Genomic DNA, 12,641 nt, shown 5'->3' with positions numbered 1-12,641 from the left:
GAAAATCAGCAGCTAGTAGTTTTTGAAAACCGTAATACTTAATATAACAAAACTTGCTGCTACATTTCTTGAACTGAGCTCATTGTCCCTTATAAAATAATCACATTCATCTGTATTTTCTTACAACAATTAAGACTAACATTTCATACCCATAACCCAAAATTACAGTCTGTTTCCCCTTTGAAAGAGCAAACAGCAATGTAAACAACTAAACAGCTTCATAACATTTTTTTTAAGCATTTTTCCTCCTAATTCCCATGACTGGGCGATAAATGCCTCCAGGAAATGACTTGAAAGGGACAGTCAGCTCTCCCTGTTTAGATGAAAATTCATGGGCATGTGGTGAAGAAGTGAATGCAATCAATTATTTCTAGACCAGCATTCTTGAAATTTATTGCCATGAGTTGCCTTCCCTCCCATAGGCAAGGACACAGCTCTTTGAGCATCTCAAAGAGGTGACAGAGGAGAAACAAACATGTGGTTTGTAGGGCAGTGGCCATTCCCATGGCTTATTTGAATTTCTGACAGCCAGTGGTGTAGTGGTTAGAATGACAGACTAGGACTGGGAAACACACAACCCCAAACTTATTTGAGAAAAACTATTTGTTTGTGTGGGCTGTGGCAGAGACAGAGGCCCTGTTGTATCCAGGTGTTGGGGCTGAGCACTCCTTCCTCGCTTTGCCTCTCCTTCCATCATGCACTGTCTTTGAATCGAAATCCTGACTAAGCTAGAGGTCCCTGTTATGCCTGAAACAGACAACTCTGACTTAATGTCAGTTAGCAAACCAGGAAAATAAGCCAGGATCACATTTTTCTTAAACAACTTTAAGCCAAGTTTGGATGGAAGGGAACTCTGACTTATTACAATTTATTTTATTTATTTTATTTATTTCATTTCTATACCGCCCAATAGCTGAGGCAAGTAGGGCTGTATACCACCTCAGTACAAAGCCTGAATAACGAGGTGAAGCGGGCTGATTCAGAGCTGCCTCGTTGTGATACAAAGCAGATCAGACCAGCACCGGGGCACCCCAAAGCAAAGCAGCTCCTCCACGAAGCGCCTTGTCCATCTTGTATATTCAGAACTCTTCTTATGCCTTCTGAGCAGCCTAGACAGGCTGTCTCCAAAATGCATCAACTTCTGAAAGATCACACGGAAGGGCGGGGGGGGGGGGAGGCAAGAGGACACGGAAGTGCCAAATGTATCAATCTGAGAGAGATCCAGCCACTGGGAGAGGTAAGGGAAGGGGAGAGGAGAGGGAGGAGGAGGAGGAGGAGGAGGAGGAGGGAGGGAGGGAGCTTTGCTGTGAGTCAACCTCCGTTTGCTCATTGTGTGAGGGGTGGTGTTACTGGAGAGGAGAGGCCTGTCTGAACATTATTTGGCTACAGCAGTGGTCTTCAAAGTGGGGTGCATTGGAGTGCCCAAGCCATCTGATAATTGAGCAGCCTCCCACTGCCCTGACAAGATGCCATTGTGTGCAATGATGGTGGTGCCGCCGGCAGCGGCAGCAGCAGGGTGGGATGGGAGGTGAGAAAGGAAGCTCTATGGCATTTCTCTCTCCACTCCAGTCCTAGCCACTGGGAGCAATTGCCCCACTCTGCCAGGCATGGCAGAGGAAGCCTTAACCCTTCCCATTCTCCTTTGGCACGGAACAAGGGCCCAGGTAAGACTAATTGCTGCTGCATCAGACAGCAGCACAACCATGGCATTTCCTCCCACTGAACTACCACTGGCTAGGAACTCCTCTGCTCCACCCACTGTGAGGTGTGGGCTGCAACTGGTTGTTGCTTCCCACCCTCAGCTCAGCAGTGCATCTTCTTTGTGTTGACTCTGCCACTGCGTGAGATGGTGGGAGAGAGACGTAAGAGAAGGGAGGGTTCGGACAATGCACTTTGAGATACGATCAAAGGCTTCCATCTCTACCTTGAAAGAGTCCTTCCCCTTTCTATTTCCCACATCTTTCCAGACTGCAGGTTGAAATCCCATGCACACTTACTTGGGACCAAGTCCTCTTCAATGTAATAGAATTACTTCTGCATAAAGGCATATAGGGTTAGGCTGCTAAGTGGCTTTGAGTGCCATTTTTCTTGGTAGAAAGGTGGGATACTATTGATTGATTGATTTGATTTGTAATTGAGTTTACCTGAAAATAAATCCTACTAAAAAATGGCAACCATTTGCTAGCACAGTGCCCGGTGACTGATGCTAACTGCTCCATTAAAGAATGTTGGAAAACTTTAAATTTCTTCCAAACAAAATCCCTGATAGAAGGAGCAGGTGTGTGTCTCTGCCTGCCTCCATCTCCAGGGATAATTACCTGCTTTTCTCAATTATAATTTATTTAAATCTATGAGAATACGAGAACCCTGGTAAAGGAGAATGGTAAAGGTTGCAGAAAGGAGCAACCAAAATGATCAAGGGGCTGCAGCAACTCCTCTATGAAGAAAGGAGAGTTGTCCATAGCTCAGACAGAGGGTCCATTGCTCAGTGGTAGAGCGTATGCTCTGCATGCAGAAGGTCGCAGGTTCAATCCCCAGCATGTCCAGGTAGGGGTGGAAAAAATCCTGTCTGAAACCTTGGGGAGCTGCTGACAGTCAGTGTTGACAATACTGGGCTATTCCTGCATTGAGCAGGGGGTTGGACTCAATGGTCTTATAGGCCCCTTCCAACCCTACTATTCTATGATTCTATGACCCGTGCCCTGACTTGGTATAAAGCAGCTTCCAATGCTCCTATGGAAGTTTACAAAGTTTGGACCTCCTTCGCTGAGATAAAAATAAGTAAAAAAAAGAAAAAAAGTAAGCACCTAATTAAACTATGGAATTTGCTACTACAAGATGTAGTGATGGCCACTAACCTGGATGGCTTTAAAAGGGAATTAGACAAATTTATGAAGGATAAAGCTGCCATGATTGCTATGTATTACCTCCAGTGTTAGAGGCATTATGCCTCTGAATATCAGTTGCTGGGGAACGCAAGTGGGAGAGTGCTACTGAGCTCATGTCCTGTTTGTGGGCTTCCAATAGACATGTGGTTGGCCACCGTGTGAACAGAATGCTGGACTAGATGGGCTCTGGTCTGCTACAGCACAGCTCGTCTTATGTTCTTAAGTCATGAAACTGCTACAGGGAGGAAGTCTGGACAGTGCACATTGTATCCAGCGAACCACAGTGCTTTGAGGAATAAACAAACACTGATTATAATTGAATTTGCTCAAAATGTGCAACACAACTACTTCCTTCAAAACTACATTTTTCCCCATCAAAATTCAAACTAGAGAAAGAAAAATCTTTGTCACTTTGGTAATGTTTAGCATATGAAACCATGAAAAACATACTAAGCTCTGTGGATAATGAACTCTGGGTACTAAGAGAAAAAACAACTAAGAACATGGTGATCTCTTCTGCACTTGTACATTTCACATAAACTGTGAAGCTGAACATCTTGCTATCACAGCCAGCGTATGGTTGGTTATATGTTGAACACAGGAGAAATCAGCACAGAGCGAGAGCAGCATTGTGACATCTTGACAACTTGTGCTAACAAGAAGAATGGCATGGGAAAAAGAAGGGTCCAGTAGGCATTCTATCAGAAAAAAATAATAGGACCTTCCTCAAGGCAGTGAAAATGGTTAACAGCCCCCATGAAATCTTACAAGGAGATCTGAGTGACCATCATAATTTTCACTTCAATACACAGACTAGTATTTGCAGACACAAAGCAACTGAAGGTTTGTTTACTAAACTAGTTGTGAAATATGATTGGGATCCTACTGCAGGGAAGCCTAAGCAGATAGGATTTCTGGATCCTCTCCATCTCTGAAGAACAGATCCCCATACCATATCACAAATTGCTTTTGAAACTCCAGTTACAAAAGCTGATGTCCCTACAGCACAGAGTGGGAGTCTGCTGTGAAAGAAACACAAGTCCAAAGCCCCTCTGGATGAACAGAACTAGTTGGACAGTTCTATGCGGATAAATGGGAAAAAGACGGGGTAATAATAATAATAATAATAATAATAAAAAAAAATCAGAAGCAATGTCCATGGTGAATCTGTCTTCTTCTGAAGGAAATGTTTATATGCACTAATGAGTGGAGAAAGGTGTGCTAATGCTTCCGGCAAAAGCTTGATTATAGCTTTAAAGAGCTTCTGGGAAAGACCAGGCTGCTGGGTCTCATCTGCCCAAGTGAACAAGAATACAATGCTTGTTTTCCCATGGCCTGCATGAGACGGGCTGATAATTTTCACACTGCATCAACAAGTATACCCTTGTCCAAGTTATGTAATCTTTAATTTGTATTTTTATGGTGTTATTCTTGTAATGAATTGTTATTTTATTTGTTGTTATCTGCCCTGAGAAGTCAATGTTGAAAAATGGAATATGGGCTTTGTAAATAAATACAATTAGTTTTAAATTAAAGAGTAGATGTATTTGATTGGCAAAATAACATGGCGTGTGTTAACACACTGAATGACATTATGACAGCCATCAGAAACTGCAATTTAACCTTAGCATATCTTATTCAACACAAAGCAATTTCTTCAAGAATAACATTGTAGAGATATTGAACTTTCTAAAAAAGTTCATAAAGACATATTTAGACAATAAAATATACACTAGCTTGCATAGAAGGAAAAGAGATTTGGGGTGTTTAGTCAAACACTGTATACTCAGGATTCTTATTCATTCTGACAGAAGGTGAGACACATGTAAAAGAAATCCCACTCAAAACTGTCCACTCAGAGTCATATACTTGTTTGGCCCCAACCTCTAAAATCTTATATTCTGTATTCAAGCCACCTTACGCTAGTTTTGCCAGTTTCTGCATAGCTCTTAATTTTGAGTAGTGATTGTTCAAAACAAGACACATATGCTGAACCACCATATTAGGTTTCTTATGGCTGCCATTAGCTTTGGGTTAGCAGCAGGTTCTATCTTATCACAGTGAAAACTGCTGGAAAAGAATGTCACATTCTCAGCCTAGAGTTGTCAGACACAAGATTCCCTCCTTATCGCAGCCCACACATGCTGACAAGCCTGCCGAGAGAGACCCTTGGTGGTTCAAAAGAAAGCTTACTTGGCTTTATTCAACGCAACACAATGATGAGGAAAACAATAATCAGTTTCCCATGTTTCTGGAACCAGGTGATATCCTGGTTTGGAATATACCTCAGCTTTCAGATTACATACTCAAAACATTTCAGGGCATAATCCTCTGAACTTGGCGGCCTTCGAACTTGGAGACTGCCAAGTATCCAATGCAAGGTGGGAAGAGAGTGGAGGCTCTGTGCTCCAGCCATCCTACATATCTGCTAGACAGGCGATTTCACCCATCAAGCAGCAGCGCCTCAGAGGGGGAGGGAAGGTGGCTGGGATGGCCATAGGAAATGGCGTAAAACAGCTGCCCCAGTCTCCTCCCCTCTCCCGGGAATGCCTCTGTTTTCCGAGCACAGAGATGTAAACAGCGTGGTTCTCTCCGTGCTGGCTATGAGGGGGCAGGGGAGCGGAGCGTGGTTTCCTGGCTCCCAGGTTGGAGCCCTATGCCCAAACTTGTAGCCAGGAAACAAAACAATCCTACGGCCCCCAGACGCTGCTTAGAGGCCATAGAATTGCTCTCCCCATGAACTTGCAGAACACAAAGACTAATAACTTGCAAATTACAAAGAAGAAGCATTCCAGAGGGACAGCTATGTTAGTCTGTTGCAGCGAAAATGACAAGACTTTCAGCACTATAAAGACTATCAAATTTACAGTGCAATCATATACATGATCACATACATATACAGTGCAATTATATACATTTTTACTCAGAAGTAAGGCCTATTGCGTTTAATGAGACTTATTTCCTGGTAAGTAGGTATAGGACTGCAGCCTTAATGTGGCATCAGCTTTCCTGGTCCACTATGAATAGTCCATAGTTTGTTGCTGGGTTAACTGCTGGGTTGTTCAGTCACTAAACAACCCAGCACTCTGAATTCACATGCCACACTCAACAACCTACAAACAGGCCGATTGTAGGTTGTTGATTAAAGCAGATGTGGCTGGCACGCTGCAGGCAGTGAGCCTCCTCTCTCCTGAGCATCCCTGACACCCCATGGGTTGTCTAACCCATGGGCTATCGTTGTGTGTGAACTAGTGAAACAGCTTATAAGAGAACAGCATGAATTGTAAGAATTATTGCAAACTCTACCCAATCAGAATGAAAAGATACAGCAAACTTCATATGCAAACATGGCCAAATTAGCTAACGCTCTCAAACAGGGGTCTCCTGGTGGTTAGCAAAACATATTCCCCAAGAACCACACTGCTCCACAGCTTCAGGTGTTACTTGCATCAAGGACCACTGTGCTTGTCCTTTGTCAATTGAAGAATAGACTACAGCTCAATTGCCTAGAAGCACCTGGGCACTGTACACTGTGCATTCTAGAGAAATGATCAATAGCCCCTTATCTTGTGTATACAAAGCGTTTCCTCAAATGTCCACCCGGGCCCCAACTCTAATCTTTTTAACCTCCCTTCCACAACCAGAGTTTTGATGGTCTGCTGTTCCTGCCTTGGTTATCATACAATGGAGTCCCTGACCCATTTACCCAGTCCCACCCTTGTTTTCTCAAATAAGGCTTTTTGCTGCTTCACTTGTCTGGACTATGATGCCAAGAGCCATCTTAATGGAGATGGAAGTAGAAGTAAGCAACAAGAAAACAAAAATCAGAAACCTGTAGCAGGAAATCTTTCAGGACAAGACCAATGATTTGCTGGTCACAGAATCAGAAATACTCTTTCCACTGCAAATCTAGACCAGAAAGGCATTCTAAGGAATTATTCATAATAATACCATCCTATGTTACAGAGCTGTTTTAATGATTACTGAGATAATATATGTGAAGTGCTCTGAACAATACAGTACAGAATAAATACTATTATTTGCTGAGCCTTTATATTATCTGAATTAAGCTTTGTATTCTAAAGCTACCAGTATCAAGCATATGACAATTAGACATTAGTGTGTGGTTCAGATGTTACAGTGGCTACTTGCAAAGCAAGGTTTAGAGCTCAGAAGCCAATCCTGGTAACATGCCCTACTTTACCATCCCTCAACTTTCTGGTGCAAATTCCCCTTCCCTTCTCAGCTTTAACTATAGTGTGGCATTACAACTGCATGAAAGCTAACCATGGTTCCATTTATTTATCACAGTCAATAGATCAGAAATAAATCCAAACAAGACGCAATAATCTTAAATACAGAGCAAAGTATAGCGACATAGGGTACCATCAGCTGAGAGAGAGAGCCACACACACACAAAACAGCAAATGACCTATGGTAAACCTCCTAAAATGATCCTTCCAGTGTCAAATTGTTAATTGCCTCCTTGTTGTTACTGCCACTGATACTAACCATGGTTAAGATTAATCAACTTCCCCCTTAACCTGGGTTTGCAAATACATTTCAAACCCTGGTTTCAAATTATGGTTAATCTGGGAGCCCTGGTTAGTGTTGACCATAGTTGGTGTCTGTGCAGATCTAACAGTAAACCATAGTTAAAATCTGACAAGGGAAGGGAGAGGACATCTATGTCAGAAGTGGAGGGAAAGAAAGCTCTTTTCTGAGCTGACTCCTCATTTGCAAACTATGGTTTGCAGGGAACCAGAGTTACAGCTGCTGTCTAAGTAGCAAATCTATGCCCATGATTGAGAGCAGATGTCCCATGCCACACTTGGAAGGGCAAAGTCATAATCTCACTTGTCCTCTTAACAACAACACAAACATTCAGGTAGTTAGGAAAGCTCTTAAAAGTAAGTTTCACCTCTGATGAGAGGAGACTTTAAAATAACTTTCCATTCCCATCTCCTGACCCCATCAACATTAGTGACTGGTGCAACACTGGCCTCTAAAGTACAGTTCAAACTGTTTAACATGAATTCAGCTGGAAACTATACAAGCTAAGTCTGGTAAGCCAGCCAAAGCCTGCTTTCCTCTGAGTGACATTAATGAGTGTGTTAATTTGAGAAACAAGGATAAATAACATGTTCCAACCTTTCTGCTTTTGATTCATTAGCTGATGTGCATTGTTCAAAATCTTGACTTAGGCACTGTAGTTTCTCTTGAAGTGTTTTCTCCCGTTCTACACTTCCCTCGTAAAACTTCACCTTCTCTTCCATTGCTTTTACTTTCTCTTCCAGCAGCTTAAATTCATGAAGGATCAAATAACTGACTCCACAATATTTACACACTGTCTCATCCCGGGACATCTAGAAGAAAAAAAATTAGCAATATATTTAGCTAACAAAATTAAAGAAGTGAAGTAGCTAATCACATAGGAAAATGGGAAGCTGCCTTATACCAAGTCAGACTATTGGTCTATTTAGTTCTGCATTGTCTGTTTCTGACGGCTCTAACCTCTTCAGGCATCCACAAGGCTCTTTGTGCCTCCTAATTGTTATTTTATTTCTTAAAATGTGTTTAAAATGTATATTTTTTCCTGGGTGGCTGGCATGCTGTAAAGTGAAGTGCTGCCTTCAAGAGCCATCTGTATTTGCATTCAAAAGAGCAGGTTTGTGTTTTGGCGCCCAGACCCCACCTTTGCCTTGTATTTAGGTTCTTGGACAAGTTACTTTTCTTTTAGTCTCACCAGTTTTCTTTCTGGAAAATGACTGTTCTGTGACCAGCCACACCCACCATGGTAGCCATTTTATGCACTGGCAAGTGCCCCATAACAGCCATTTTGTGAGTGCACCCAAGACACTCTTTCAAAATCCCAAATGTCTGCTCTACCACTGAGCTACACCCCTTCCCCAAATGGCTATAGTGGCCCCAAAGGAAAGTCGGGGGGGGGGAGATCAGAAATAATATGTATTTTCCCCCTATATCACCTTATAATGTTGTCTATATTAGTCAATGAAGTCACAAAAGGGAGGTTAAGGTCTGGGATAAAACAGCATCTTGCTACTTGCAAGTAGCAGTGGATGCGGATCTGTTTAGGGAGAGTCTTCTGTTTTGCTTTCCTGGTAGTTGGAGCAACTTGCAGCTGGGTGACAGTACTGTATAGAATGCAGTAAAGCTGGAGCAGAAGAAGCCATTTCTACAATGGGATCAGTGTCTTCTGTCAGGGGTTGCTGTGTTCTAGTCTTCCACTCTGCCTTCACCATCTGTTAGTTGCTACAACCAGCAGGGGATGATGGCAGATGAGCAGAACACACTGGCGCTCTTGCAGCTGAGGCAGAAACAATCTTCAGCCCCTGGTTTAAAAGTACTGAAAGCAAATTTCTCACATACATTCCACAACTTAATAAAGGAAGAAGCACTTCCCTTTTGTATTTCAAAAGTTATTTTACTCAAGATTCTCTGTTATTGATTCCTTTGGATAACACTGAGTGTTATATTTTGTACGTCAGTAACGCTTAAAGAGCACTTCAGATAAACGAATTGTTATAATCTCTCGCCTGACAAAACCACGACAAAACCACCAAAACCATGAGTGGGGTTGTGTTCAGAGAGAGCATCATGTGATGTACTGTATGTGGCACTTATGAGTCACACAGAAACTATGAAATTTGACAGGTGTGAGATTATTCATCATTGTACACAGGATGTATTTCAGCACATAGTCACATGTTTGGGTGAACTTCAGCTTCTTGCCAAAAGATGTTCATAAGCCCTCCCACTTTTTTTTACAGTTCCATTTTTGGTAGTTACCTCCAACAAATCACAATTATTTTAATTATTCCTGCTTTTGTGCATGTACAACAGGGATGCTAAACAATATTATTTAAGCATACAGGATTAGTTCAGGTATATCAGCGACCGATTATTTTATTTTGAGAAGAAAGGGTAGGAATCACAGAGCAGCAGACAGAACTTGTGCATGTGTATACAAGTTCCCATCTGTGCTCCTGGGCTCCCTTCTCAGCAACGGACCCTTATGTCCTCCTCCAACCCACCCCCAAAATACCACTCCAGAGAACCTGTCTGCCTTCCAGAGGACCATCCAGAAAAAAAAATTATGATACAGCACAGAGAGCTGTAGTCATAAAGTGAAATGCTTCCTACCCATGCAAAAGCACTATAGGCACATGCACAGGATGTCAGACCAAGTTACTTTTCAGACTCCTAAGACTGTCATGTTTCCAGACCTTAGAATTGTGGAGCTAATCCAGACCTTAGAATTGTGGAGCTAATCATGCTATGGTCTGAAGGTGCACCTTCAGGTATACACAACAGGGCTCTCCAAACTTTTTGGGCTGGCAGGCACATTTGGAATTCTGAGTGTGCCTTAGTGGGTGTGGCAGGTAACAAAACACTAATTTCCCAGAAGGCAAACTGGTGAGACTAAAAGAAAATAACTTGTCCAAGTACAGGGCAGAGGTAGAGTCTGAGCTTCAAAACAAAAAAACACTCCTTTGAATCCAAATAAAAATGGCGCTGGAAGGCAGCCCTTTAATTTGCAGCATGCCAACCTCCCTGTTAATTTTCTAAATTTAAAACATCTTAAGAAATAAAATAAAACCCAGAAGGGAGAGGGAGCCTGATGGCTGCCAAGAGACTGTCCATGAGCACATTGGTGCCCACAGAAACCACACCAGAGACCTGCTAAAGCTAAGCAGTTGTATATCTCGTCAGTGCCTGGATGGAAAATCATCTGGGAATCTCACGTATGGCACTCTGAGTTCATGATGGAAGAAAGGTGAGCTATAAGTGTCAAAATAAACAAATAGTGACAAAGGATTTGACTTAAATTATATTTTTGAAGGGAACACAACTGCCTTGCTGGATCAGACCAAAGGTCCACCTAGTTCAGCATTCTGTTCTCAACATGGGCAGGCAATTCCTCTGGAAGCTCACAAGTAGGGCATGGCAGGGGTAATATTCTTGTTTGCTGGCCCCAGCATCTGGTGCTCAAGAGCCATATTGCCTCTGAACATGCATAATATCATGCAACCATTCCAACAATCTGCTGCAACCAGGGATTACTTTTGCATTTACAGATCAGGCTCCAGGAATTATACTCTGCTGCAACTGCAGTCAGTGAAGTCAGATAAGGGTTCTGGAGTGTAGTATACAGGATACGGAGAGGTGGAAGAAATGGCTTTCTGGGACATAAAGACCCAGTTCGCACATCATGGTGGCAAAATGTGGGTTACTTAACCCATGATTCACAGGGACACGTGCTGCCTGCAAACCGCTTTGGTTTTTTTGTAAACAACCTCTGATCAGCCCGATCACAGGTTGTCAGCATGACATGCAAATCTGGACCACTGGGTTCTTTGGGGGCTAAATGACCCAGCAGTTACCCCATGATTTGTTGCTGGGTTAACTGCTGGGTTACGAATTCCAATGGCATACCTCTATACTATGTATTTTAACTATTCTTTGATAAAACTAAGCACCTGAGATGTTGGAACCAGGATTGCTATACCAGCCTTTCTTTATCCCAATTCTTTCTTTTCTTTTTTTGCCCCATGAAGCCTGATCATAGTTACAGCAGCTCTGGAGGAAATGAAAAATTAATTCTATTTTTCCTGGCAGTTACAACCTGTGCTTGGAAATATGAAACTGTTATTCAGAATAAATACCATAAGGTTCCAAAGTACTAAAATTACTTATTGAAAGGGGACAAACTGAGCTGTAATGTGAAGGGAAGGGAGGGACTGTTATCCTGAAAAGAACATTGTGATTTCTTGCAGCACCACCGCTTCTGTCTTTCAAAATAAATGGGCTCAGACATTCCACCTCATGTCACCAGTTTGGGCAGGACAGTGGAGTGAGGAGGATGTCTATCTGGACATGCGGATGAAGTGTTAATTTCTTCATAGTTCCTAAAATGGACAAGATGCATTCAGCATTGCTAATAAAACTCCATTCCTTTCAACTGAGAATGTGAAACACATGCTCATTTGAAGCTGATTTTGTCTTCTCTGTGAACCCCTAACTCATGTTAAATGGGAAGTGGTGGTGAGGGGGGTTAATAAGTGATCTGTGTTATTGTCCAGATTCTATTTTCCCATATTCATTGTTTCAAGCAGAAAACAGAATTACTGCACTCTGAGCAAAGCATGATTAAAAATGCTAAGAATATATTTCAGGAACCAACAATGTAATAGATTAATTTCCTACAGAATCTTCACATTTTAAGTAGAGTCAGATCCTGCCCACAATTTAATATGTATTTGAGCCTCATCTAGCAGGTCTGTCCTTATGATTTCTGAATAAAATTCAGTAATGGCAAAGGAACCAATTTTCAGCTGCCTCATACTTCACACAACAATAATACCGATTTGAGACTGAGTATACACTCCACAGAGAGATACAGAAGTCACGGCTATCTGATGAGTGACTGTACCTGTACAATGCATGTGTTTGTCACATCAACACCTTTTGGGACTACACTTTTACTTGTGCTCTTTTACTTTATGATCCTCTTGTCTCTCCCTCCCTCTCACTGTTGAGTTCAGACTCTAAGCTCTGTGGGGCAGGAACCTGTCTATTTCTGCCTATGCAACTGTAAAGTGTCACGTATACTCATGGTGTTATTTAAATAATAATACTTATAAACAATTATGAAAAGCTGAATGTGCAGAATGCAGCATACGATCTGCAGATGAACCTCAACACACTCCATTAGGCACTGCTCCTGCCCAC

At 42.2% G+C, this 12,641-nt stretch overlaps 1 protein-coding gene across 1 annotated transcript in view; it reads right to left on the bottom strand.

The window, feature by feature from the left end:
• The window catches only part of LEKR1 (leucine, glutamate and lysine rich 1), a 125,459-nt gene that overhangs the window by 94,128 nt on the left and 18,690 nt on the right, over positions 1 to 12,641 (bottom strand). Inside the window, exon 3 of the mRNA XM_084847339.1 lies at positions 8,040 to 8,254. Coding sequence (XP_084703465.1) covers positions 8,040 to 8,254 — 215 coding nt within the window. The remainder of the gene's footprint in view (positions 1 to 8,039; positions 8,255 to 12,641) is intronic.

Source organism: Heloderma suspectum, chromosome 3 (genome assembly GCF_057233095.1).
Source record: "Heloderma suspectum isolate Gila_16-S chromosome 3, 16-S_ref, whole genome shotgun sequence".
In the NCBI taxonomy this organism is placed as follows: Eukaryota; Metazoa; Chordata; class Lepidosauria; order Squamata; family Helodermatidae; genus Heloderma; species Heloderma suspectum.
The sequence above is the reverse complement of the archived record's forward strand: the minus strand, read 5'-3'. Positions and strand labels throughout refer to the sequence as shown.